Source organism: Kogia breviceps, chromosome 4, assembly GCF_026419965.1.
Source record: "Kogia breviceps isolate mKogBre1 chromosome 4, mKogBre1 haplotype 1, whole genome shotgun sequence".
NCBI lineage: Eukaryota > Metazoa > Chordata > Mammalia > Artiodactyla > Physeteridae > Kogia > Kogia breviceps.
In genome coordinates, this window is record NC_081313.1 from 181,913,182 (window position 1) to 181,940,736 (window position 27,555).

At 58.4% G+C, this 27,555-nt stretch overlaps 1 protein-coding gene and 1 long non-coding RNA gene across 9 annotated transcripts in view; one reads left to right on the plus strand and one right to left on the minus strand.

Moving 5' to 3' along the window:
* The window catches only part of PWWP3A (PWWP domain containing 3A, DNA repair factor), a 56,419-nt gene that overhangs the window by 5,359 nt on the left and 23,505 nt on the right, over positions 1–27,555 (minus strand). The window contains exons 1-12 of one of the 8 annotated variants that reach the window (XM_067033231.1): positions 13,704–13,764; positions 12,574–12,698; positions 11,663–11,994; positions 10,754–10,824; positions 8,223–8,954; positions 7,145–7,258; positions 5,393–5,463; positions 3,981–4,057; positions 3,460–3,520; positions 1,974–2,049; positions 1,586–1,636; positions 735–1,171 (exon numbers count right to left, since the gene is read on the minus strand). In XM_067033231.1, coding sequence (XP_066889332.1) covers positions 735–1,171; positions 1,586–1,636; positions 1,974–2,049; positions 3,460–3,520; positions 3,981–4,057; positions 5,393–5,463; positions 7,145–7,258; positions 8,223–8,799 — 1,464 coding nt within the window. In that variant the 5' untranslated portion in view covers positions 8,800–8,954; positions 10,754–10,824; positions 11,663–11,994; positions 12,574–12,698; positions 13,704–13,764. Of the gene's footprint in view, positions 1–734; positions 1,172–1,585; positions 1,637–1,973; positions 2,050–3,459; positions 3,521–3,980; positions 4,058–5,392; positions 5,464–7,144; positions 7,259–8,222; positions 8,955–9,089; positions 9,501–10,753; positions 10,982–11,662; positions 11,995–12,573; positions 12,699–13,580; positions 13,765–27,555 lie in introns of those variants that run through there. The other 7 variants (XM_067033228.1, XM_059060326.2, XM_067033227.1 and 4 more) reach the window with 7 other exon arrangements.
* On the plus strand, positions 13,840–17,379 carry LOC131755865 (uncharacterized). Its single transcript, XR_010840492.1, has 2 exons — positions 13,840–14,076; positions 17,043–17,379. It is a non-coding gene; the product is annotated as an uncharacterized lncRNA (long non-coding RNA).

A 27,555-nucleotide genomic window follows, 5' to 3' on the forward strand; every position in this document is an offset into this window, starting at 1 on the left:
AAATCATAGTATCGTAGCTATTTATTTTTAAAGAGTTCTTCTGGTTCAGAGCAGGGTCTCTCTCCCCTCGGCACGGCTGACACAGGGGCCGTCCTGGACCGTGGGGTTTGGCGCACCATCCTGGTCCCCCACCCACCGGATGGCAGGAGCCCCCCACTCGTGACGACCACAGACAACCCCAGACGTCCCCCAGTGTCCCCAGGGGGCAGGATCACCCTTTTTAGAGACACACACGAAAGTATGCGCGGATAAAAAGCAATCCAGGAGGAGGGACTGGAGGTGCAACTGGAGCAAGGCCACACCATTCCAGCGGGTGACGGACACGTGAGGGTTCACGGCACTACTTAATTTTTCTTAACATATTTGAAATTTCCACAACGATAAAGCTCAACACTTTAGAGCCTGGTGACATCTTCCCACACGTTCCATTCATGGCCGGCAGTGTCCTCCCTGAACTGAAGAACGGCCAAGGGGCCGCGCACCAGCTCCTCGACCGCCTGCGCCCCAGCTGAAGCGCGTCTGCAAAGCTGAAGCTCCCCCTCCCCCGGGTCACGGACCAGCCGAGGGGCCCAGGCCGCAGCACCCAGCCCACGGCGCCTCGGGGAGACGCAGGCCGCCAGGCCCCCCGGCCCCGCCCGCGGACGGCTCAGCAGGCACCGCCCCCGGGAAGGCTTCTGGAGGACGACGCCCAGGCCCCGACTCCCCGGGGTGCCGCAGGGCCTGCTGGCGCTCACCTCGGGCAGAAGCACATCCAGGACGAAGCGGATCCCGTCTCTGTGCCCACGTGCCAGCTGCCTGCTGCCCGCCTCTTGGTACACCCCCTGCAGGTACTTCACCACCAGGTCCAGCTGCTCCTCGTCCTCCAGATACGTCTCCACACAGGTCACGTACTGCCCGGAGCTCAGGAACGTCTTCAGCCACCTGGACGGCTTCCTGTTCTTCAGGATGGCGCGCAGGTGGCTCTCGGCACCCCGGGCCTTCACGATGTACTCCACCAGCTTCTGGTTGGCCCGGTCCCGGGCGGCCCGCGAGCGGTCAGGGAGGACCTTCCTGCAGGCTGGCCTCCTGTCCCGCGGGCTCCCTGCCGAGGCCTCCTCGGGGCCCACCCCGCTGAGCGGGGGGAACCTGGTCCCCTGGACATCCCGCTGGATGGACTTGCGGACGGGGGAGCCTGCGGAGGAAGTGTGCTCCCGTGACTGGGTGCTCTCGGCTGCGCCGGGACAGTCCCCGAGGGCTCTCCCTCCAATAGGCCACCCGCCCCTCGCCCCGGCTCTGCCCTCCACCCTGCTTCAGCGGCACCCTGCAGATGCCAGCGACAGGAGGGCAGAGAAAGGGCTACGCAGAGGCCCCGGCCCCAGGCGGGTGACCTGGGCACTGGCGGCAGGTATGGGTGTGCAGCCGCCCTCCCGGCCCCACAGCAGAGGGAAGCGAGGGGACCCCGTGGACCCAGGCATGGCTGGACCGTACGCCTCAGGCTTGGGGCGCGCTGCCCGCCGCACACACCCCTCCAGAGCTCAGAGAAGACTGCCACTCCTAAAGGGCAGAAGAGCGGGTCCCACCTTAAAGGGGCTGCCGGCAGACTTACTTATATCAGCCGCGTAGTATTCCAGGAAAGAGCCAGCGAAGGAACCACAGCCTGCACAGGGGCGGAAGGGAAGTCAGGTCACACACAGGACTGGACCCTGCCAGGTCGTCCAGACGGTGTGCACCCTGACCTCAAGCCCGAGAACGCCCCACGGCCAGACCTGGGACGGATGGAAACCAGACCGGATTCAAAGGAAACTGCTCTGTTCAGACCCAGGATGAGCCTCCACCAGGCGCCTGCCTGTCCGTCGGGATGGGGAGAAGCCTGCTCGGGAACGGGCCAGACAGCTATGGGGGCCCGGCCACCCTCCACCCTCGGGGGCCCTCAGGGGAGGCCCCGCACTGCTGCCCCCCGTCACTTCGTGCAGGGGCACCGGAGCCCCACGTACCAAGCCGGACCCTGTAGTCGGTGATGAGGGAGACGCACCAGCCGATGGCCTGGTCGAAGTCCTCCTTGGCCTCGTCCTGCAACAAGACCCAGACAGCGGGCGTCAGCCAGGAGCGCCTCCAAGGTCCCGCATCCTCAGTCCCCTCGTCCAGGAAGGGGCCTGCAGAAGCCCCCGCACAGGGCTCCCTGTGAGGCATGTCTGGGGCCGGGGCTGCTCAGAAAACGGTCACCTGTGAGCTGAGCCCTCGGGGCTGAGAGAGACACCACAGACCCTGAGAGCAGGAGGCCGGCTGACGGGCCATCGGATGGAGAAGATGTGAGGCTGCAGGAGATGAACCCCGTGGGAGACGCCTCTGGGCCCGCGGCCCTCCACTGTACACGGTCAGTGGGAAGAAGTGCTGCCCGGCGGAGGGACCCCTGGCCTGTGACCCTCACAGCAACCCAAGGCCATCAGCCCCGGTGAGAACCCCTGAGCTGGGATGACAAGTGAGAGTAGCCCGAGGCCCACAGGCGTGTGATGGGAGGGGCGGGCAGCTCCAGAGGAGGAGGGCGCTTGGGCCACAGCCAGGCTCGCTGGCCAGCACCTGGGACGGCAGGGTGGCGCCGGCACATGCCCGAGCTCCCACGGCCTGTTTCCAGGGAACGTGCCCAGGAATCCGGGTCTCGCGAGGCCTACGTGCCATCTTCTCGAGCCCAGGCGTCCTTGAGATAAAACCCATTCCTCAGGTATTTGAGGCACACGAATCTCAAACTCGATTCCCCCCTCCCCTCTGCCCCCGCCCTCCGGTCCCAAGAGCCCAAGGCTGGGTCCAGTGTGGGTGCTGACCTTCCGAGCAGCGCCCGCACTCGAGGTCCGTGGCCTGCTGCCCTCAGAGAACAGCCCCACAGCATCCCACTCACCCGGGGAACCAGCTCAGACACTGCTTCGCACACGGGAAGGGGTCACCCCACGCAGAGCCCAGAGCCCGCTGACCGGGGGCCAAGCAGACACCCGCATCGGAGCGGGGCTCGTGGGCCCCACTGCCCGACCCAGTTGCAGTCTGTGTTTTTGAAAGTTGGGACAACGAAGTGGTGGGTGTGTCAGAGTTAACAGACGGCACCCTGTGTGGACCAGCTCCTGGGGACTCGTGGGCCGGGCCGGTCACAGGGCCACGGCGATGGTGCTCCCTGACATATGTGGTGCTCAGGCTCACGGCCTCAGGGTCTACGGTGCCCTGCCCGGGGGCGGCTCAGACGCAGCCGCAAGTTGGGGGCCTTGGCCCTGGGCTCTCCCACCTCCCCTCTGCGCAGGGCGCCCTGTCCTCCACGCCAGACCTGCTCAGTGGGGAACGGCCAGCAGCCGCCCCAGGGACGCTGACCCCCAGCGGAGCAGCCGGGGCCAGGCGTCACTCCCACAACTACCGCCGTCTGAAGGGCCTCGCGGTGGAGGACACCGTTACCAGCCACCAAGCCAGCCCTTCAAAGCAGCACAAACCACCATCACGTACCAGAAGTGCCTGCTTTTCTTTACAATCAAAGTGCTTCAATCGCCGAAGAGACACCGTGATGCTGGAAGCAGAGAGAGCAGAGGTTCACGGGAACCAGCCCCACCTTGCGACCTAAAAGCGCCCTTCCTCTGGGAAAGCGTGGGGCCTCTGCCAGCGCCGGCTCGTGGGTGGAAGGAGCCCCTCGGAGCCGGGCCCAGGTGTGCCCACGCTTCCAGGCCGGCTCCGGGCACACGGTGCTTCCGCCCCCAGTCGAGGACTAGGGGCGTGACCGGGCAGGGGGCTGCTCACGGTCCCTGCAGGGAGCCAACTTTGCTGCTGTTTGTGGGAAATGGGGGCCCAAGCAGTGTCTGGCGGGGCTGACTCTGGAAGTCGACAAGCAGTCTGGAAAACCCGACCATCTGGCCGCGTCCCTGAACACAGGCTTTGCGGGGACCCTCGTCGGGGCTCCGGACCCCACCCCGGCCCCCTTCGCCAGCCTCCACCCAGAAGCACTCGGCAAGAGCAGAGAACAGTGGGTTTACCCTCTCCCTTTGGGGTTCATGTTTCCTTCAATGAAAAGCACACTCGCTTTCTTATCTCTTCGCCTGACGCTTTTGACCTGTTGGCAGATCCAAGAAAACCAGGTGTCAAGGACCCAGAAGGTCGTGGGTTTTCGACACTTTCCTGACGTCACACCTCGTCGGGCATGTGGTGAGGAACGCAGTGGCTTTGGGCTGACAGCCGACACCGGGTAACGGGAAACGCTCAGAGAGCGCCGCGTGGCCCTCAGCGCTGTTCCGACCGAGCAGAGCCAGGGCTCTACAGGAGGAGTCCCGGCCGCCGCCTTCAACAGTCCCGCCCAGCTCAGGGCGCGGTCCTCCTCACTCTGTGGGACGGGCAAAGCAAGCTCGGGGAGGCCTGGCCGGGCTCAGCAGAGGGCAGGCGGGAGGCGGCAGGCTGTGGACCCCGGAGGGGCCCCTCTCGGCGTCACCAGCGCCGTGGGAGAGGCTGGAGCCCGCGTGCCACGGGTATCTGCACTGCTGGCACCCATGAACCAGCAGGGCCCCCAGGAACTGGGGAAAGCGGAGAGACGGGGAGAAGGCTGCCAACCGCAGGGGGACCCGGGCACCTCGGGAAGCGAGGGTCCCCGATAACCAGCCCCCGGAACCCTGCCGCGGAGCCGCACGGCACCCCCAGCTCAGCTGCACGTCTGCGCTCCACCTACAGATGCCGCCAAGGTTTCATCCTGTTCTTCCCGGGACGGTCAGTCACGTGCCAAGGGGCCGTGCTGACCCGGATGAGCTCAGACTCATCGCGACAACAAAAGCCGCTCCACCGTGGCAGCTATCTTCTGGATTTACACGCCACTGCCTCTTCCTAAAAGTTAACAGGCTACGGCTAGAACCGTCAAAACCCTGTCCCTGCTGGAAGACAAAGGGGGGGAAATTAAGGTGGAAATGGCAGGGGCGAGGGCAACCAGGTGGTGCCCCTGCCTCACAAATCCTCCAACTGACCGTGGGCACCGTCCACGCGGGCGGAGGAGGCACAGCCAGGACGTCAGCCACACTCGAGGGCGTCTGCTGCACTGGGGGCGCAGCCAGGACCTCACACACCTGCTGTGCAACGGATGCCCACCCTAATCTGCACGCTAAAAAGCGGAAATGTCGAATATTTAAAATGAGCAAACCACGGGCACTTTTTGGAGGCGGGCTTTCTAAGCCTGCTTGATAAAAACCTGACCTATAAGCCTCACGATCCTTGGTGCCAGAAGGCTGAGACCCCCTTTCCTTAGGTAAACAAACGCATTCACTTCGACGCTCACAGACCCAGCGTTTCCCCAGTAACAACAGAACAGTGAACCACCTGCCCGGGTCCTGGCGTCAAGAACGGAGGACACTGGACCTCAGGCTCGGGGGACCAAATGGGCGAGCAGGGGGCGGAGGGGGATTCTTACCACTGCGGGCCAGAAGGGGTATTTTTGGTATTTAAGCCAGACTAGCATTCCTACTTCAAACGAACGTGGTTCTAGAATTGAAAGAAAGAAAGGAAAACAAAAAGAGACAAGTTAGATCCATATCAGGCACCAAAAGCAGCTGCTGGAGAAAACGCAACCACGGAGACATTGTTTAAGCCCAGTGTTGACTAGTTACCCTAACAGACCGAGAGTCTTAGGGGCAGGTTTGTAACTCCTGCCCCGGGAACCCAAATGCCGAGCACAAGCGCGGCCAGGGTGACAGCTGGTTTCCTAGCAGTGACCGTGTGCCGTGCTCGTGGGGACCGGGGCGGGCGGGGGCTCGGTGCCACCTCTGCAACTGCTCTGTCAGCCTCAGGTTACTCCAGAATAAAGCACTTTTTAAAGAGCATGGCACATAAACAGAAAGGAGACCACAGCACACAATGAAGACCCCATACGGGGACCGAACTTCTGAAAAGCTCATCTGTCTGGGAAACTGGGGGCTTTAAAGGGTTAAAAAAATAAGAGAACTATTCAAATAATCGTAAGATAACTACAAGTAACTTCTCAACAAAATTTAACTGCATCCTCAACCAAAAAAGTTCCAGGATGTGTAAATAACTCAAATATTCAAAAACCAGCCACGCTGCGGTGCCTGACAGGAGGAAGGGCTGTGAGAGAAAGGGGACCTGGGGGACAGGGAGCTGCCTGGGGCCCATGCGGAGCACTGGTCACCCGCGAGAGGAGCGTCGTGGCCCCCAGGACAACGGGTCACGGGTGCAGACAGCCAACCTGGGCCAGCCGGCCAAAACACCAGCAAACCAAAACCAAATGGAAGACAAAACTGGGAGAAGAGCCAACGCCCGGGTTTCTGGGGCTGTAACTGACCCCCATGTGGCGACGGAGACAGAAACGCCCTCTGCAAGAAGGCACGGTGGCCCCCTTGCGCCCAGCGAGCCCACGGGGAGCTGACCCCAGTGACCCCCCAGGAGCCCAGGCGGAAGCATCCAGACACCCCAGTAACCAGCCGCCACCAGGAACGATCGGCAGAGGCCGCGGGAAACGCCCGAGACTCGCTTACACAGAAAGGGCAGGGAGCCTGCTGCGTGGGGACAACGGGGGACCGGGGGGGGGGGGGGGGGGGGGGGCTCCAGGCCAGCCCCCCGGCCGTGCAGGAGAAGCCCCCAGGCCTCCCGTGCTGCTCGTGCTACAGCCTGTGAACGCGTAAATGTTTCACAACAAAAAGAGCCAAAACCCAAACCCAAACCACACCCAGACCACGTTAAGACTAACGGTTAACGGGCGAGTCTAATACTGAAACCCGTCCTCAATTATTTCGCTGAAAGCAATCTAGCTTTCCGTTCCTGGCCGGTTCTGACCTTTGGGCCTGTGTCTGACCCCCTCCCGGGGAGGACGGGGGCAGCTGACCTGTGCCCGGGGGAGGGGGCGCTGCGCACACGTGGGGGCAACGAGCCCCTGCTTCTCGAGGCGCCATCCGGGAAGGCCGCGAGGCAGCGCCAGGCCGCGCCCAAGCAGTGGCGACGGAGCCCATCTATTCACTCGGCTGCCCTCCTCCGTCCCCTCCGAGTGGACAGCAGGGAGTCCGGGCTGTCGCGCCCCAGAGAGCCTCCCCTCACGCGGTCGTCCTGCACGGCGGACCCCGGACTCACGAAACCCAGGCAGCACAGCGAGACACCTTCCCCGGACGTCGGGCGCCGCAGGCCTCCCCCCAGGAAGGCGTCGCTCACTTACCGCGGTACAGGAGGATTCTCGGCGGCTCCTCGTCGTCCTCCTCCTCCTCCTCCTCTGCCGCCAGGAGAGAGTTCACGGCGTTCAACTCCACTGACTCTTCAGAAGGTGGACGGGCTGCCAACAAGGGTAGATCAGACTTTCCCGGTCACAGCGCTGGGGACTCACCCCGGGAACAACGTCTCCCGATACGTGGGTATCGGCGCAGAGAGCAAAGCTGCCGCGACGCAGACCTCCCCGTGGCCTCGCTCAGGCAGGGCAAGTCGGTTAAAGCACGTTCAACAGAATAAGAGAGAAAGGAGGGCAGGAGAGACCGCAAGCGCGCGCAGAGAAGGTGGAGGAACTGAGCAAGGAGTCCTTGCACGTGGCCTGTCCCTGCACGCAGGTGCCCTCAGACACGCGGGCAGGGGGCAGCCCTGGGGCCAGGCCCCTTGGGAAACCGTCCCCGCGTCTCCGGCGGCGGGGAGAGGGCCCCTTTCAGGGGCCGAAGAAAGGCAGAAACCCAGGAGTGACTGCGGGGCAGGCACGGCGCAAGGTGCCAGCAGTGCAGAAATGAAGATTTCCAAATTAGCATTTCAAAACTAAGCGGGAGGCTACAATGTCCAAACGGAGGGAATCACAGCACCTGGCTGCAGCCACACAAAAATAAATGACACGGGAATCCTTAAAAAGTCAGGAGCCTCTTAAGCGAGTTAATCACTTTTGAGATTCCTGCCAATTTAATGGGAGTGCATCATGGCTTCTGCGACGGGGAAGAAGAAAGGAACTAATCCTCGGGGAGCAGATGCAGCATTATCACGGCCTCACGCTTCCGCCCCGCGCCCCTCCGCTCCCTCCCTCCGCTTCAAAACAAAAATAAAAACACACAAGTATTTGGGAGCAGTTGAGGTAATTATAGCCCAGTGGGAGAGACAGACGAAAAGGACTTAGGAGATCTCTGCTCGGGATCTATCTTGGTAACAATCTCATTCAGAATCTGGTTAAAAATACACGGGTGCCTGGCTCCGGATGGGCCGTGGGAGAAGCAGACGCCGCCCCCCTCCCCGGCACACGACTCACCCACCCTCTCCCGGGCTTTTACCTCCCTCCAGCATCCGGGAGTCTCTGGTCTCCTCTGCGGGGCCGAGCTGAGTGGGGCCGCGTGGAGCCATGCGGGGCCCCGGCCTCTGGCCGCCGTACAGGCACAGGTGCTGCGCAGGGTGGCCGCGGGCACCGGGGCCGCCAGGAGGAGCCTCGGCCCCGCCTCCGGGAGGCGAGCGCAGGGCTGCCGGCCCGGCCCCGGTCTCACTCTCTTCCTCCCCAGCTCCCTCTGAGGACGGAGGCGCTTCCTGACCCCAGCTGGGCCCCCGTGCCGGGTTCCTCTCCCATTTACTCGGGGTCGTTGTCCGGTTCACCGTCCGGTCTGCCCGGTGTTTTCTGGGTCCCCGTCCGTCCTGAGCACCACTGCCGGCCAAGGAGACAGCTGGGGCGCGCAGGCCTCCCCTTCTCCCGAGCCCCTTCTTGTGGTCCACTCTGCACCCGGGGTCCTCCTTGCAAGCGGGCAGGCCGGACAGCCTCTGGGGCGCACGTTCCCTCCTCGTGTGCCCAGGACTGCCCGACGCGTCTTCGTGGAGCAAAGGCGAAGGGCCGGGGTTGCAGAGCGAGGAGGCCGGTTCCATGGGCTTCGCTCTCAGAGCCCGAGTGGTCCTCTCTTCCCTGGAAGAGCTTTCCTGACGCGGACGGGTTCTCTCATTCAAAACATCCAGAGCCACGCGGAGCGACCGCCTGTAGGCCAGCTCCTCCAGGGGCGCGGCAGCAACCTCGTTCTGCGAGGCTGAAGGACAGAAAAGGAACAAAGCCTGGTGACGGGCAGCCAGCCGGCACCGGCACCCGAGCGGCCCTCCACCGGCTGGGGCGTCTCGCTGGGACCGCTGGTCTCGGCCCCCGAAGGGAGGCTGAAGCTTCCCACCTACATCTTCCCGAAGGAGGGACCCGGACGACAAAACAACAGTTCAGGGCTGCAAGGCTGCCCTTTCCCAGAAGTAAACGGACTGACCCTACCCTGATTGGGTTACAGAGATACATTCCTCCAGGTTACAAAACAATGCCGCGGCAACACGTATTCAGATGTTTCTCCCATCCTCTCTCAGCGTCACAGTTTCAAATTCAATCAAGGTCAACAAAAACCCACACCAACTAAATAAAGAACTCTGCGGGCGGTGTACTCTTGGGGGGGGGGTGGTGAACAGACGACTAAGAGGCTCCTCGTGGGCCAGTAAATCGCCCACGCTTCTCCGCAAGGGCGTTTCCAAGCCAGCAAGCGGCACCAGGGGCCTGGACACTTCAGCCTGACCTCCCCGCTGCAACAGCTTTCCTCGTTCACTCCGACGCGCGCAGGCGCCGTGCTCTTTATCTGAACGAGGGGACGGAGGCGACGCCACAGCTCAGCAGGCATAAATGATGCCTCCATCAGCACAGTGTTTGCCCGTCTAATGGTAAAGGCGCCCACAAGCAAGCGGCCCCCCAACACGGGCTGCATGAACAGTCACGGCCTCCGAGGTGCTGGTCGCCGCCGCCCGAGGCGAGCATCGTGCTCTGAACGAGAGCGGTTTCCCCAGAGACGCAGAAAAATGGACCCTACGTCACAGTCACCTCTGGAGATACCCTGGGCAACCTTTACGCAAGACAGAAAGTTCTCCGCACGTGAAGTAAGCACGCCCAGTCTCAGAAGGCAGAACGCTTCCGCGTCTGGGCCTGTGGAAGGGCGCGCCTAGGCCGGCGCCCGGTCGGTCTCCCACGGGCTGTGTGCACCGTGGGCAGAGCCGGGCCGGGCTCAGGCCAAGTCTCTCTGACCTACGACAAGACGCAAGGAGGCCGGAGTCTGGGCTCCACTTCCAGCCCGCCTCGTGCCGCAACCCCCCGCCCCGACAGCCCACAGACACTGTGGCAGCAAGGCTGGTGCCGGTCACACCCTTTTTTCTCCCCTGGGCTCAGTGATAGAATTTAAATACACATCCAACTGCTTCTCAGACCTTGGGCGGAGGCCAGACCAGCAACAGAAGCTCCTCACTCTTGCTGCGTGATAAGCAAAACACATAAAAAGAGGAAAAGCCTCTCCCCCTTTCTTCAGGGAGGTGCGCCCCTTCTGCATGGTCTGCAGGGCCGCGGATGTGGCCTGTGGACCCTGATGCCACCACTGGCCATCCTGGGAGTCAAGAACAGGACGGGCAGGCTTCCCTGGTGGCGCAGTGGTTGAGAGTCCGCCTGCCGATTCAGGGGACGCGGGTTCGTGCCCCGGTCCGGGAGGATCCCACGTGCCGCGGAGCGGCTGGGCCCGTGAGCCATGGCCGCTGAGCCTGCGCGTCCGGAGCCTGTGCTCCGCAATGGGAGAGGCCACGGCAGTGAGAGGCCCGCGTACCGCAAAAAAAAAAAAAAAAAAAAAAAAAAAGGACAGGACGGGCTCGAGGGGCAAATTCTCGAAAGGGCGAAGAAAGCAGACCCATCTCCTCCGGTTCCCTTGTATGAAGGGGAAAACCCTGAACAGGGTCGCTTTGCAGACCTGAGTCTCCATCTTCTCCCAAACTGCCTCTTACTTTATTAAAACCTCACAGTTACTCAAAAACATGCTCTTACCTAACGAGGAAGCAATGCCTTCAATGTGAGACTTCTTCAGGATCTGGGCTCCCGTGCTTTTCACCTTAATTCTGCAGGGACAGGAACGGCCGTTATACGCCACCAGCCATGCCACCAAGATGTTTTCAAACATGTTTTGCTTTAGACGACAAAAGAATTAGATTCATTTTCTTCCTCTGCACCCTTCCACTCAAACCAAAAGTCACGGCCAACTGGGAATTCATGCACCTGAGGTGAGAGGCACCAAGGACCCTGGTGAATGTTTTTGTTTTTGTTTTTTCCTTTCCCCTTTTAAGACAGAAACGGTTGGCTGGATTTAAGAGCAAAAATGAATTCAAATTGTGACTTTTATGCAGCAAATCCCACTTTCAACTGCACAAATAACTCCTTTGTTAGATTTTCAGAGTAGAGGATAATGTCACTAAAAGCTGTTTATGGCCCAGCAGGTGTGTTTTAGTTTAAAAGGATGGGCTTTCCTTTCAAACTCGAGTATTCAATTACCTTCCCAGCCTCGGGGAAAGTGTGAGCTGTGGACTAAGCAGGCTTAGGAGAGGCTCTGAAGAAAGAGGGACGGGGACGCAGGGAGGCGGGAGCAGGAGCTGACTTGATTTCATTCTCTATTTAGACTTGGGAATTCTCCCGTCAGACACACATGACCTGGGCATTTTAATCATTCCCAGTCATCTACGTCCTTCCACCACGGACGATCAAGAACACAACGTAACGTGCTTCCCCACACCCATACGTTTGCCTTCTGAATGCTAAACGACAGTTTCTTGTCAGAGGCACAGGCTCAAACATCAAATATCCCAAAACTCAGGGGGCTGTCACACAAGTTTCTGAAAAAAAGACACACAAATACATCTGTGGGAAAGAAACAGCCCTACTTGAACCCCAACGAGCGTTTACCTCGCGTTTAATTTACATTCGTTCCATTTTTGTACTGATCTCGCTGGACATCAGTACCTCGTATACATCTTCAATTTCCAAACTTTCGTGAAATAAAATCAGTTGTTTTCCTCTTTGGGTTATTTTGACCCCGTTTATAACTAAAAAGAAGCCCTTAAGAGCGCTCTTTGCTTTTTTGGGGGAGAGAATGGTGGTATCAGAAATCCCATGGAAAAAAGACAATATCACAAAAACACAACACTTAACTTGTTGTCTAGGGAAAGTATCTGAACGTTTAGAAAAAATCCCTTTTTTCTCTTATTTTTGGCTGACTTCTCAGTTCCGGCCAAGACCTACATTAGAAAAAAAAAAAAAAGGAGAAAAAAAAACCTTGTCACTGAGACACAACAAACAGCTAACACAATGTAAGAAGCCGTGGTGACCCCAAAATACAAATGCAGCAGATGATTCTTCAAAGAGCAAAGGACTCCAGAGGCGGGGAAACTGAGGCACAAGGTGCAGCAGCAGATCCAGACCAGAACCAGGGTTTTATCTGGCCCTCTTCCCACTACGCTGCTGGGAAGCCTCCCTGAGATTCTCCCGTTATTTACTATCAGGGCTCCCGGCCAGCTATTTCCTTGAGTTACAGCCTTACATGCCTTTTTATAGCTGACTCGGTTAAATTTTTTTTTTTTTTTTCCCCAGTGTGAGGGGGAAAAAAAAGACACTTCCGGAAGCATAACCTTGTAAGCACTCAACCAAAACCCCATTAGATGGGGAAGGAGGGAGAAGCGGTGCCAACGGAGAGGAGCGCCAACTGTTCAGACTCAATTATTTCGCTGAAGCAGCTCCTAGGTATCTCCTGATAAAGATTTTACTTGTCACCCGAAAGTCATTTCTAATTCCTGAAATTACAGAAGAACGGCTGTCACCTTTGCAGGCCATAATCGCTTTTTCCATCTGCAGAGGACGTACTTGGCATCCGTCATGATTTAGACTCATGTGGTAAGCAGTAATGATTTGGCACAAAGTACTTGAAGGTCTGACGCGATGTGCCCTGCAACAAAATTTGCACGGTGGTTTATTACATCGTTTGCTTCCCATTTCAACGCAGACACAAGCCTCAAGGGCAAAGGTTAGCGGGGCTGATCCTCAAGATGGTTCAATTCCATCATCCTGCACTGAGTGGGCTCAATGCCAAAAAGAAGTCACTGGCCTCAGTGCCTAGGGAGGCGCCTGGATGATTTTCATAAATAAAATACAGCCAAAGTCCCTCCCAAAGGTTCTGTCTAGATTATTTTTAAAAGGCTCCTGAATAAATCAGCCTGCCTCCAACGTCGGCAGGAGAGGCGTTGTAAACAAACAAAGCTTAAAAACAATCAAAGCTTACAACCCTCCCATGTTTGGGGAGTTAACAGTTGACCACAGCGCAAAAAAATAAAAATCAGAGGAAAATGACTGCTCTTTTGGCTGCCGTGTCCCTGAAAGGACTGGACAGCTGCAGACCGTTGATTACATCAATGGGGAAGGCTGGTCTGGCCGTGACAGTAAAGGACGTGGGGGGGGGGTCGTTTGTGCAAAGAGGGGTTCACCCCGGCAGAAGAGGGTAGGTCCAGTTAGCAGAGGATGGGGGCTTCAGGGAGCAGAGGTGGGGCTTCAGGGAGCAGAGATAGGGGTTCAGGCAGCAAACGAGGGGCTTCAGGAAGCAGAGGTAGGGGTTCGGGGAGCAGAGATGGGGGTTCAGGATGCAGAAATGGGGTGCAGGCAGAAAAGGGGTTCAGAGAGCAAAGGGGTTCAATGAACAGAGACGGGGGCTCCCACGGCAGGGCGGGTTACCGCCCTGAGGAGCCTCTTTCGGGGTTCACCCCTCCCCCAGGCCCGGCCCCGCCGCCTCAACCCCCGCCCGGCCGACCCGAGGGGCGCAGCCCGCCGGGCTCACCGGGCGCCCCGCCTCCCCAGCACGGCGTCCCCGAGGCCGGCGCGGAGGGCGAGGTGGCCGCGGCGGTCCAACGGCGGTTGCACCCGCGCCGCCCCAGGCGCAGCCGTCCGCGCCCGCGCTCACCGCCTCCGCCGCCTCCGCCGCCGCCGCCGCCGCTCCCGCGGGCCGGGGGCGGGGCCAGCCTGGCGGCCGTGCCAAGCCCCACCCCCGCCGCCGACCAATGGGGAGCCCGCGTTCGCGCCACGGCCCCGCCCCTTCCGCCCGGCTAGGCGCAGAGAGACAGGCGGGCGTGCGCTAGGCTGTCTGAAGGGCGCGGGCGGGCGTGCAGGCTCGAGGTGGGCGGCGACGGCGGCGACCTCCATCTTCCGGCCCGGGTGCCCGCCGCCTCCTGCCTGCGCCTGTCAGGCCCGCGCGGCCCTCGAGGCCCCTCCCCGCCGAGGCCCTGAGGAAAGCCTCGAGAGCCTTCCAGAACCTTCCACGGCCTGAGGCGCCTGAGGTGAGGCGTCGCGGCGGTTCCGACCCGCGCCCACCAGAGGGGTGGTCGTGCATTTCGCACATGACCCACTCGTGTGGGCGGTGACCCAGGAAGCAGGTACCCCGCCGGCCGCGTCAGTGCGGTGGTCGCCGTGGGGTCGGTGTGAAGACACAGTGTGGGGTTCAGGTGTGCGCAGTGGCGACCCCACGGACGGCCGCACACGCGAATGTGTCCCCTCTGCTCCCGGCCGGACCCAGAGCGTCTGTTGGGTAGAAGGCAGAATTCGGGGTTCGGCGTCTCGTGGCGCCGCGTTCAGGGGCCGGTTCTGCTCGGCCCGCTTCGTTCGGGGAAGTTTTGTGTCCAACGCGGCGGGTCGCGAGGGGGCCGTGGACACCGGTGCAGCCCACGCAGGGCCAGGTGGCCGCTCGCCCCGGTCACGCGGGGGTCGGAGTCCCTGTTCACAAGATCAAGGTGTTGTTGAGTGGGGTCCCTTCGTGGCCTCCTTAGGGCCCCGAATGCATGGAAACACGGGGGGGCGTCTCAGTCCACAGGCCATTTGGATGCTCCATTTCCATCGTTTGAGAAAATACAGATTCCGCCGTGGTGCAGGCTGGCTTGCTCGGTGTGTGTGTGTAAAGACATCTTCATCTTTGACGTGGCTCATGGTTCAGTAACAAACATAATATGTTTTTTCTGCCATCGTCCAATTAGCAAAGGTGAGAGAAATTCTCAGTCCCGGCCCCCGCGCAGGGTGTGAGATGGGCAGCTGTAATTTGGGGCTGCTGAGACGTGTGAATTGGTACCTTTCTGGAAAACGACTTGACGTTATCTGTCAAACGCCTCGAAAACGTTGCAGACCCTCCAACCCCGCAATTTCCACTTCCAGAGATTTATCGTAAAGATATATCAGATGTGCACAAAGATGGGTGTGCAGTGATGTTTTCTGCAGCGTTACTTTTGTCGTGGAAAAAATCAGGAGGCCCTGAGATGTCCAACAGTAGAGGTGTGGTTAGCTAAAATATGATGGAAGTTGTTTTGGGGTTTTTTTTTTTGCGGTACGCGGGTGTCTCACTGCCGTGGCCTCTCCCGTTGCGGAGCACAGGCACCAGACACGCAGGCTTAGCGGCCACGGCTCACGGGCCCAGCCGCTCCGGACGCGCAGGCGTAGCGGCCACGGCTCACGGGCCCAGCCGCTCCGCGGCATGTGGGATCCTCCCGGACTGGGGCACGAACCCGCGACCCCTGCATCGGCAGGCGGACTCCCAACCACTGCGCCACCAGGGAAGCCCGGAAGTTATTTTTTGAAATGTCTTCAGTAACAAGAAATATTTATGATGCATTTCCAGTAGAAGGGGAAATATTTTTAATGAAAGCCAAACAGACTTCTGAGAAGGGTGGATCTTGTCAAAGAATGTTCCCTCACGGACTCTGCCCCTCATTTGTGCTGCTTCAGAAGTAGACCCTTTGGTGCAACTGTGAGTCTCGATGATTTGGGATGTGTGCTTACTCTTTAAACGAATGTTTGAGTGACTGCTTGGTGACAGGAACTGGGCATACAGTGGTGAGGAAAATAGCACTCAGGGAACTCAGCCTGATGGAGAAGACATTTAATAAAACCACAACTAAGACTGAAACACTTTATAATTATTAATTTTATTTAACGCGAGAACCCTAAAATGTTAGTATAATAATCGGCCCTGGGCTTCCCTGGTGGCGCAGTGGTTGAGAGTCCGCCTGCCGATGCAGGGGACACGGGTTCGTGCCCCGGTCCGGGAGGATCCCACGTGCCGCGGAGCGGCTGGGCCCGTGAGCCGTGGCCGCTGCGCCTGCGCGTCCGGAGCCTGTGCTCCGCAACGGGAGAGGCCACGACAGTGAGAGGCCCGCGTACCGCAAAAAAAAAATAATAATAATCATCAGCGCAGTTGTTTTGGTGATCACTGTACAACAGAGGACCACGAAGTCCATTAGCTGAAAGAACCGAGCTGTTCACTCACAGTTGTGCAGTTTGGCCGGGGCTCAGCTGCGTGCTTCTGCCGGTCTTGCCAGTGGCCACGTGGGTGCTTGTGTTCAGCTGGAGAGTCCGCCAGAGCCTGGGCCTGTTGGGTGTGTCTCTCCACATGCTCGCTTCAGCAGGGAAGCAGACTTGTTGCCTACACGGCTGCCCAGGGTTCCCAAGAGCACAACGGTGGACGCTGCCAGTCCTTCTTAAGGTGTAGGCTTGGAGCTGGCACGGCCTCACTTCCACCATGTTCTCTGGGTGAAAGTGACTCACAGGGCTAGTTCAGATATAAGGGGAGAGGATTATACCAGCAGATGTGATTCATCGGGGACTTTCAAGGAAACTGAGATAGAAAGAGGTTAAGTCGCCTGTCTAAGGCAGAGCTAAGACTTGAAACAGGAAGTCCTGCTCCAGAGTCCAGCTTGGTAACCACTGTACCAAAAAATAAATAGAAGTTCTGAAGAAGTTAATACAGGAGAAGCACAGGGAGCTTTGAGAATTACAAAGAGACAACCTTGTCTGGAGCTGGGGTGTGGGTGGGGATCAAGAAAATAACGTTTCACCCTGAAACCTGACGTCTGAATGGGTTGGGAGAGAGCTTTCAGAGCTTAGGGAACTGTGCAAAGGCCCTGGGGTGGCAGAAGGCCCAACTCGTCAGAGGAACTAAGTGAAGCCTAGTGAGGCCAGGACCGAGGTGGAGTGACACAGAGGAGTCCCTCGGGGCTTGGATGTGCCCTAGGAAAATTTTTTTCTATCTTATTATTTTTAAAATAATTATAGATTCATAGAAATTTGCAAAAGTAGTACAGAGAGGTCCCTTGTACCTGTCACCCAGCTTCTTCCAAAAGTTATCTTATTTAACTATAATATAGTATCTAAACCAGAACAGTGACATGGGGACAGTGCGTGTAGACTTCTGAGTCATTGTATCTCTTGTGTGGATTCGTGTAACCACCAGTCAAGATACAGGGCATTTCTCTCCCCACAGAGAGCTCCCTCCAGCTACCCTGGATAGACCCCCGCCTCAACGCCACGCCTCACCCCTGGGCACCAGGACTCCTCTCCATCTTCGTCATCCTGAGAATGTTCTACAGAAGCGACAGTGCAGCACGGAACCTTTGGAGCTGCGTTTCTCTTACTCAGCGCAACACCTGGGAGATGCCTCCAAACCCTCGAGTGTATCAGGACTGCCTTCCTTTTTGTTACCAAGCAGTATTCCATGCTGTTCGTGTGCCGGATAATCTCCCTATCTTAAGGTCCCTAACCTCAATCCCACCTGCAGAGTCCCCTTTGCCATCTCACGTGATATATACAGAGTTTCCAGAGATGAGTGTGTGGACATCTTTGGGGCCCATCTGCCCACTGCAGGGATCAAGGGCAGTGGGGGGCCTGAGTCACCTAGGCCTTGGATGTACTATGTCTGCCCCACATCCCATGGGTCCAAACATACCCACCCAGCTATGCCTAGGTACAGGCCGGCTGGGAGAGTTGTCCTTATTCCGGGGGCCACATGCCTAATTAAGAATGGGGTTCTGGGCTTCCCTGGTGGCGCAGTGGTTGAGAATCCGCCTGCCGAAGCAGGGGACACGGGTTCGTGCCCTGGTCCGGGAAGATCCCACATGCTGCAGAGTGGCTGGGCCCGTGAGCCATGGCCGCTGAGCCTGCGCGTCCCGAGCCTGTTGCTCCGCAACGGGAGAGGCCACAGCAGTGAGAGGCCCGCGTACCACACACACACAAAAAAAAGAATGGGGTTCTTCTATTTGAGGGAGAAGCAATATTGGAGGGCAGCTGACAAACTCATAGCAGAAGCCATCCACACCTCACCCCTATGTAACTCAGAGCAGCATTTTTGTTACTTGGGACCCTTACCCATAGCATGTAAAATAGAGGAGAGGCTGGTGCTGTGACTCCGGGGGGCCAAGAACAAACCCCAGTGAGAAAGGCACCTGCGTGTCCTGAATCGCTCCTGCCGAGACCCCAGGTGCCAACGGCCACACCTCAAGCTGTTGTGCCAGCGGCCTCCTGTTGGCCGTTCTCCACCCAGTCTCCCCCCTGCTGTCAGTGTCTTTAACTGGGTGGCAGGCAGAATCCTAAGCTGGTCCCCAGTGGCTCACGCCCTTGAGCGTGGGTAGAACGTGCGATGGGACGAGAGTCACGTCCTGATCATATGATACTCTGGCAAAGGCAAAGGGATTGTCCCGATGGAATGAAGGTCCCTAATCAGTTGACCTGTAGTTAATTAAAAGAGAGATTATCCTGGCTGGGCCGGGCCAGATCGAAGGAGCCATTTAGAAGAGAAAGAAGACTGGGTTCCCCTGGAGGCTGCAGAGGCTCTCCTGTGGTCCATGGGGAAGGAAGATGCTATGCGTTATGCAGCTGCCAGGAAAGGAACTCAGCCAGCAACCTGTGAACTTGGAAGAGGCCTCAGCCTCGGATGCAACACAGCCCCAGGTGACACCTGGATCACTACCAGGGGACCCTAGCAGAACACCCAGCCACAAGTGCCCGGGCTCCTGACCCACAGAAACTTTCAGATGGTGTTGTTTTAAGCTGCCATTTGCGGTAACCTGATGCAGCGCAGGCGTCCCTTGGTCCACTGAGGCAGAGTTCCCGAGTTCCCTCTCCCGCCTTCCGACGCTTCTGTTCTCTCCAGGGCCACCTCCCCCTCCAGTCCCAGCTCAAGTTTCGTGAAACCCTCCCTGGGAGCCCAGCCCAGGGAGCGGGTTCTCCCTCTGAGCCCCCGGCCGGTCTGAACCTAAAGCATGGTGGTCGCTGGCACTGTTCCCGTCTGTTTGGTTCTCTCTCCTCCATGGGGCGCATCCTGCCCACTTGATGCAGACGTGGTCAGGGCACTTGCTTTGGCTGGTGAAATGTGAGCAGAGCACCGTGGCCAGCATGCATGTCCCCTCATCCCCTTTCTGTCCACCCTGGGGACCGGCTCTGCCCCTGATGCTGGCTGCCCCACCAGCCGGGCCCGAGAGGAAGGAGGATGGTGATACACGGATGAGCGCCACCCGCTCTGCTGGACGGCTGCTGGGTGAGTTCCCGTGGCTGCAAACAATGACACCCCTGGCCCCACACTTCCGGAGACATCTGAGATCGAGGTGTGGGCTGCGCTGGTTCTTTCTGGGGGCTTGAGGGAGATTCTGCCCCACACGCCTCTCCCCGCTGCTGGGGGCTCTGGCAATCCTTGACTTGTAGACACATCCTTCCCCTCCCTGCCTCCAACTTCACATGGCTTTTTCTCCCTGCCAGGTGTCCCTGTGTCTCCTCTTATACGGACACCAGCTGTTGGATTTAGGGCCCACCCTAATCCAGTACGGCTTCATCTCAACTAATTACGTCGGCACAGACCCTATTTCCAAATAAGATCACATTCTGAGGTCCTGGGTGGACCTGAATTTGGGGGGGATGATGTTCAACCAAGTCCCACTAGTGTCTGTGAGAAATGAACCTTAGTTGTTTATACATGCTGAGCTGCGGGGTGTTTGTCACTGCAGCACCACCGCGCGAAGCCTCGCTGATTTACGCTGTGATATAATTATTTGTCTACATACTTGTCTACCCGAGACGCTGACCTCCTGCTGACAAGAGACAGTGTGTCTTTCGTTACTGTATCGTAGACGATGGTTGGAGAAAAAATTAATTTTACCAGCTGGTATCAGAACTCATTTTAGACACCAACTGGGCTTGTTTAGGAAAATACCGTAATTAGTACTAGGGGACAGTGAGCAAGGCCCTGAGGACGTGAGATGAACGGGCCCACGGGGAGACAGCTGAACTCCTCTGTATGAGAAAATAGCTGCGTTCGGGAGGAGAAGGAAAGGAGCCGCGAGAGGTGGGGACCCATGGAGATCAAGAGGGAGATGGGGGAGCAGGTGGGGGTCAGGGACCCTCGACATCCCGTTCGCGGGCCTCGAGCCACGAGGCAGGATTGGCCAGAGCCTTGCGGAGCTGGACCAGCTAAGCTAAAGCAGAGAACTAGCCTGCACGGCCCAGCCCAGCAGCCAGCGGGAGCCCAGCAGCCAGGCGCCCCGGCCGGCACTTGTAGGCGTGCAGTACAACCGTGTCCGACAAAGATGAATGTTAACGTGGTTGTTGGAAGGTGCCCGCGATTCACAAGAAGCCCAAGGAGAACCAAGCTACTAATTAAAACAATGAAACCCTACTGTGCCCAGGTCCCCACAGAGCCGAGGCCCAGCTCATCTGGTACTGACCTCAGCCAGAAGTGGGCGCAGGGCCGAACTGGAGGAGGGGCACGCAGAGTTCTATCATGTTCTTTAGCTTTGTCTGGCTGCCTTAGGCATGTATGACTTCTGTATTGTTTTTTTTAAAAAAAAGAGTAAAGGGCTTCCCTGGTGGCGCAGTGGTTGAGAGTCCGCCTGCCGATGCAGGGGACGCGGGTTCGTGCCCCGGTCCGGGAGGATCCCACGTGCCGCGGAGCGGCTGGGCCCGTGAGCCATGGCCGCTGAGCCTGTGCGTCCGGAGCCTGTGCTCCACAACGGGAGAGGCCACAACAGTGAGGCCCACATACCAAAAAAAAAAAAAAAAAAAAAAGAGTAAAAAATTTTAAGACCACCAACATAATGCTAGCTCTCTTCTCTGATCTGTGTCCGCCTCTGTCTAGGCCCCAAGGGGTGGTCAAGTGCTGCTGAGCTAACTGCTCTTTGCCACACTGTGTTGACCCCCATCCCCACAGCTGCCCCACTACCCGCTGTCCCGGGAGCCCAGACTCCTCCCTTAGCCTTCAGGCCTCATCCATGGCTCCGCTGACCACTGTGAAGGAGCCGTGTGCCCTTCTCAGCACTGACCCCACTGTGCACTGACCGGCTTTAACGCCAGAGTAGGGTCTCCCCGTGCGACTGCTGATGCTGAGGCCAGTCGTTTTCTTCGGGGGGGGGGGGCTGTCGCAGGCACTGTGGGGTGTAGAGCAGCATCCGTGGCCCCCATCCACTCGATGCCAGGGGCACCCTCAGTCGTGACAACCACATATGTCCCCAGACATGGCCCAGTGTCCCAGGGGAGCAGAATCTCCCTCGGGTGAGGCCCACGGCCATAGACTAATTGCATCCCTGCCAGCAGTCCTGGAAGTAGCCCCTCCCGGGTCAGCCTGCTCCCTGCAGTGTCCTCAGGACGAGCCCTGCACCTGCACCCAGGGTATGCTTGACAACTGGTGTCTGAACAAATGAAGGGAAAGGCAACCCTCGCAGCAGGCAGATTTCCTCCAGAACTTCTCTGTGTAGGTCAGCACTGTCCTCTGGGCAGGGGCCACAGCAGGAGGAGGGGAGAGCCCAGGGGTCAGGCGGTCTGTCCCGGGACGTCCTTCACCAGCTCCCGATGTCAGCCCGCCCCATCTTTCTCCCTCCGCCATCTACTGGCATTCCCAACCTGACTTTGGCAAACGGAACTTGGTTTTCCTCTTCACACAAAACCTTCCTGCCTGAGACCCGAGACAGTCCAGCCACGCACCTCAGTGACCAGCCGTGTGCATTTGGCACGTGGCTATTCTCGGGGCTCAGGACTTGGTGCCATCCGCGGGGCCTGTGCTGGCAGGGGACTAGCACCTCAGATGAAATGCTAACGGGGCAGCAGCTGGAGCGCCTGGCCCGGGAATCCCAACACAACAATGATCCCGTCTGTAGAGCGCTCCAGCTACCCCTGGCCTTGGAGAGAAAAGCGTGTCACCAGACAAGGATGTGGCCTGTCTAGAATCTGGAAAAGGCAGGAACCAGAGTCTCCCCTGTAGCCTCAAGAAAGAAATGCAGCCCTGCTCACACCTGGATTTTAGCCCGTTGAGACCCATGTTAGACTCCTGATTTCCAGGACTGAGAGAGAATCAATGTGTGTAGTTTTAAGCCTTTGAAAAAAATTGCAGTTGTGGACAATGGAAGAAGAAGAAAATTATCCATGCTCTCTAATCCCCATTTTATGTATTTCCAACCCACCCTTACAAATACCAAAAATATTAAGCATGGGGGCTTCCCTGGTGGCGCAGTCGTTGAGAGTCTGCCTGCCGATGCAGGGGACGCGGGTTCGTGCCCTGGTCCGGGAAGATCCCACATGCCGCGGAGCGACTAAGCCCGTGAGCCATGGCCGCTAGGCCTGTGCGTCCGGAGCCTGTGCTCCGCAACGGGAGGGGCCACAGCAGTGAGAGGCCCGCGTACCGCAAAAAAAAAAAAAAAAAAAAATTAAGCATGGTGGTATTACTAAGAACACAGTTCAAAAATACATACCATCTCACACCCATTAGGGTGGCAAATGCTAAACAACAACAAAAACACAGGAAATAACGAATGGGTTAGGATGTGGGGAAATTGGAACCCTCTTGTGTGGCTGGTGGCAATGAAAAAAGTACAGCTGCTGTGGAAAGTCTGCAGGGTCCTCAGAAATTTAAACATAGAATCACGATATGCTCCAGCAATCCCACTCCTCAGTACATACCCCAAAGAAGGGAAATTAGGGACTCAGAGATATTTGCATACGCATGTTCATAGAAGCATGATTCACAACAGCCAAATGGCAGAAAAAACGCAAGTGTCCATGGACGGACGATGGAAGAACACAGTGTGGTCCATCTACACACGGGAATGTTATTCCTCCTTAAAAGAGGAGGGGCTTCCCTGGTGGCGCAGTGGTTAAGAATCCGCCTGCCAACGCAGGGGACAAGGGTTCGAGCCCTGGTCCGGGAGGATCCCACGTGCCGCGGAGCAGCTAAGCCCCGTGCGCCACAACTACTGAGCCTGCGCTCTAGAGCCCGCGAGCCACAAGTACTGAAGCCCGCGCGCCTAGAGTCCGTGCTCCGCGAGAAGCCACCGCAATGAGAAGCCCGCGCACCACAACGAAGAGTAGCCCCAGCTCGTGGCAACTAGAGAAAGCCCGCGCACAGCAACAAAGACCCAACGCGGCCAAAAATAAAAATAAATTTAAATAAAAAGAGAGTCTTGACACCTGCTACAGCGTGGATGAATCTTGAGGACGTGATGCTCAGAGAGGCGCGCAGACACAGAAGGACAGATACTGTCTGATTCCGCTCACAGGGGGTCCCCGGGGGAGTCACATCTACAGAGACAGGGAGTAGATGGTGGGGGCCGGGGGCTGGGGGAGGGGGAGGGGGAGTCCGTGTTTCCTGGGGACGGAGCTTCAGTCTGGGAAGATGGAAGGCTCCAGGAGATGGATGGTGGGGACAGTCACACGACAACGTGAATGTGCTTAATGCCACCGAGCTGGGCACTTAAAGATGATACATTTTCTATTTTACCACATAACATTTTTTTTTTTCCCCTCTAAATCCATCCCTACAAGCAAGCATTTCCCGTACCCCGTACCGTGTGGGATGCTTCCTGGTGTGTTCATTGTTCGCATCAGAGGGCGACAGACACCCCGCCAGGAACACGACCCCGTCGTGGCCCCCCTTCATTTCTCCCGTCGCTGCGTCCCCCACTCCGCGGAGATCCGCGGCGTCCCCAGACCAGGAAAGGGCGGCGCGCTGCAGTGTCTCTTCAACAAAGAGTCAAGGATTAGGCCCCGTTGAGTTTCCATCCTGTTTGCCTTTGATTTTTTTTAAAAAGCCTTTCATTTTAACTATTAGGCATTTCAGGGCAGGCTGCACTGTGTCATCTGCATTTCAAAAAAGCGCCGCTGTGAGGATTTGTTTTCTTCCTTTTTTCTGCTTCCTTGTTCTTCTCCCAGACGTCGGTAATCTACAACCGTCTTTTGTTTTCTTCAAGGTCCTCTATCATATTATCTCACATCGTTCCAGGCAGTAACTTTCTTCTTTGTCTGCAACTCGTCCACAGGACACAGCGCTGACCGCCACCCCCCGTCCAGTCCCCCCAGGGTCCAAGCCAGCACTCAATGTGGCACCGGGAACCCAAATTTCTCAGGGCCACCCCAACCCCGTTTCGGTTCCACCCAAGACACACTGAGGGGAAATAAGGATGCTGCCTTTCTAAGTCCCCGAGAAGCTCGGCAGCCACTCGCGGCCGCCAGCTGCAGGAGGAACCCAGAACCGAAGCGCCGGCCTGCTGGCTCCTGGCTCCGGGCTGGGCCCCAGCAGGAACCAGGCTGCAGGCAACCAGAGGCACAGTGGCTGTCGCCTGCCTGCCACTGGGCGGCTGCCCCTCAGTTCCACCGTGTGCATTCGAAGGATTGTTTATTTCGGAGTCTAACTGTCACACGGGGGCAGTTTTCAAAAACTGTGGCGGAACACACATAATCTAAAATTAGCATCTAAGTGCACTAAGCACATTCACACTTGTGCAGCCATCCCCACCCTCCACCCCCAGAACGTTCCATCTTCCCAAACTGAAAGCCCGTCCCCATGAAACCCTGACTGCCGTCCCCCACCCCCCGCCGGCGACACTGGGGCCGTTTGGAAGCTTGGGTTCAACTTTCCGTGTCCATACACGTCTGTCGTTGGACAGACTAGGCCGTCATGGATCTGGTTAAGAGATAAAAACCGCAAGCATTTTATAGTGTTTTAGTTGAGTCATATTTTATATTCGCCACGGTTCGCGGGTCGGCTTACTACACGCACCGTGGTATATTTAGTCTCTTAATTCTTTTAATAAGGAGCAGACGACTTCACTGTACGATCTTACTAAAGCAAAGTGGGACGACGCCGGGAGGTGTCGGTCTCCCTACCATCCAGACGTTCATTCTCTGAATGTGAAACTGATCAATAAAAATTCAAAACCCCACGACTGCGTGTCAGAGCGACAAGAGCTGGAGAATGGTCGAGCTTCCAGCTGATGACGAGCAGGATCCGGAAGCCGTGGCGCTGCCGCCCTGTCCGCGCCCCCCAGTGCACCCCTCTCCCAGGCCGCCCAGGGCTGTGTGTCTCCCACCGCTTGGGACATCAATCGCCGACCCCCTCAGCCTGGCCGCTGAACGGCCCCGCGGCACCCGTCGGCGCTCACCAGGACCCACCGCCTCGGTGGTACGATATAGCTGTGAACGTTTCCGTAAACACTCCCTTTTGTTCCTTCTTTCCTTTTCTTCATTTTTGTATGAAAATCCTAGGCTCTGATACCTGCTTGCAACAGCACCATACATCAGAGTATAAGGGAGTGAGGAAACAGAGGAAAGATAATAAAAAATAAACTTTTGGGGGGATACAGAGTGCGTTTGCCGCGTTCTCAGCCGTGCTGCCGCCCGCTCGGCAGTTTGCCTCGTCCTCGGGGGCACGCGAGGTGGCAGAAGTAGCTCTCAGGATGGAGAGATGGCCTGGCGAGGGCGGGCCTGTGCTGGGGGCCTGTGTCCTTCTGTAACTTGACGGCAGGAGCCGTGATTCCCATCTGCACGTGTAACCGAATGGCAGGGAAACACAGACAGACGCACGCGTGGGGCTGGCAGGATCCGAACGGGCTCCTGGGCTGTGCCGGCAGCAGTGGCCTGGATTGGATGCTCTGCTGTCCGCTTACCCTAGTGCCTGGGGTCTAGCTACCCTCTGGGCGCTGTGGTATCTAGGTGCTGCAGTATCAAGGTGCCGTGGGTATAAGATGTCACTGCTGGGGAGGCTGGAGCAAGGGTGCCCTAGTACGTACACAGCTGCCTGTACATTTCTTTGCACCGTTCCGTGACTCTATAATTACTTCAAGTAAAAAGTTTGAAACTGGGCTTCCCTGGTGGTGCAGTGGTTGAGAGTCCGCCTGCCGATGCGGGGGACGCGGGTTCGTGCCCCGGTCCGGGAGGATCCCACGTGCCGCGGAGCGGCTGGGCCCGTGAGCCATGGCCGCTGCGCCTGCGCGTCCGGAGCGGCTGGGCCCGTGAGCCGTGGCCGCTGCGCCTGCGCGTCCGGAGCGGCTGGGCCCGTGAGCCGTGGCCGCTGCGCCTGCGCGTCCGGAGCGGCTGGGCCCGTGAGCCGTGGCCGCTGCGCCTGCGCGTCCGGAGCGGCTGGGCCCGTGAGCCGTGGCCGCTGCGCCTGCGCGTCCGGAGCGGCTGGGCCCGTGAGCCATGGCTGCTGCGCCTGCGCGTCCGGAGCCTGTGCTCCGCAACGGGAGAGGCCACAACAGTGAGAGGCCCGCGCACCGCAAAAAAAAAAAAAAAAAAAAAAAGTTTGAAACTGCATTTAAACAAATGAAGGCAGGGCTCCAGAAATCAGTTCTCTCCCCAGGCCGGCGGGGCTGCAGGTGGACGGAGGCGAGTGGACACCTGTGTGACCACACGCCATGGAGAAGGCCTTTGAGCCCGCACGGCGGGACGGCGGGGCGGGGAGCGGGAGGCCTGGGGACATGGGCAGGTCCCTCCTCTTGGGGGCTGCACTGTCCTGATTCTGCGTCCCCTCACACTCAAGCCAGGACCGGTTCCCATCTGTCCAGGAGACGTGGGGGCCTCTGAGCAGCCCTGGCTACCCCCCACCCCAGGTTCCTCCCGACCTCAGCGTTCGCGGGATGTCCGCCTGTGCCCAGACCCACGAGCGGGCAGCTCAGAGGGCCTGGACTGCGGGCTGTCCCCGATGGGGCCCAGCTCCGTGGGGACAGAGCCCTGTAATGCATCTAACACCCCGCAGCACGTTGTGTTTCTGCAAACCCGTGTCAAGGTCGGAGTCCCCTACCTGGAGACAGCGCGCGCGTGTCCTTGTTAGGATAAAGGAGGGCGGATATTCTGCTAGCTAGCAACCGGAGGTTCTGGAAGCAAGAGGGAAGCGCCGTCCTGAAAACGCAGCCATGGTGGAACCCACGGGACTCCGGGTGACAGGGAAGCCACCGCTGTGCCCCTCCGGAGGGCAGTGGCTGAAAATGAAGTGCCCCACCACCACAGTGACCCCGAGACCCCCGTGCTGGAAATTGCAAGGACTCCCTGAAAGCGCCTGTCCCATCGGGGCACCGTCTCTGGAATCGGGCAGGCTATCGCGGCAGGACAGTGCCCTCAGAGCTCTCCGAAAACAGCTCCTGTCCCCAGGATGGAGGTGGCGAGTTGAGAGGAAGCTTTTAAGTGCTGCTCCCGTCTCCTGAAGCCAACGGTCCCAGCACAAAGGTGCCGGCAAGGACAGGACTGGAATCCCAACGACCTTGACAAGATAAAGACACCCTTCAGCAGTGGCGGGTGCGTGGGGCTTGAATCGGACCTCCGAGTCCACGTGTGAAAAGACCTGAGCCTCAGGACCTCAGACCGAGACCTTGTTTGGATATAAGGTCGTTGCAGGTGTAATCAGGGGGCCCTGATCCAACACGATGGTGTCCTTACAGAAAAGGGACCACGTGGGCACAGATGCACACAGGGGAGAGCTCTGTCAGCCTAGGGCAGGGTCTCGCCCCCTCCCCACTGCTGCACCTGCTGCTCCTCCTCTCTGGGGCACGTCCTGGCCACTGTGGGGTGTGCAGCAGCCTCCCTGACCTCCACCCCCTCGATGCCAGAAGCCCCCCCCAGTGTGACAGCCACAGATGTCCCCCAGACGTCGCCCAGTGTCCCCTGGGGGCAGGACTGTCCCAGTGCGTCCCATGACTGTGGGTAAATCTCTACTAAAGGTGTCTCAGCTCATGTGCTGCCTTTTTCAGTTG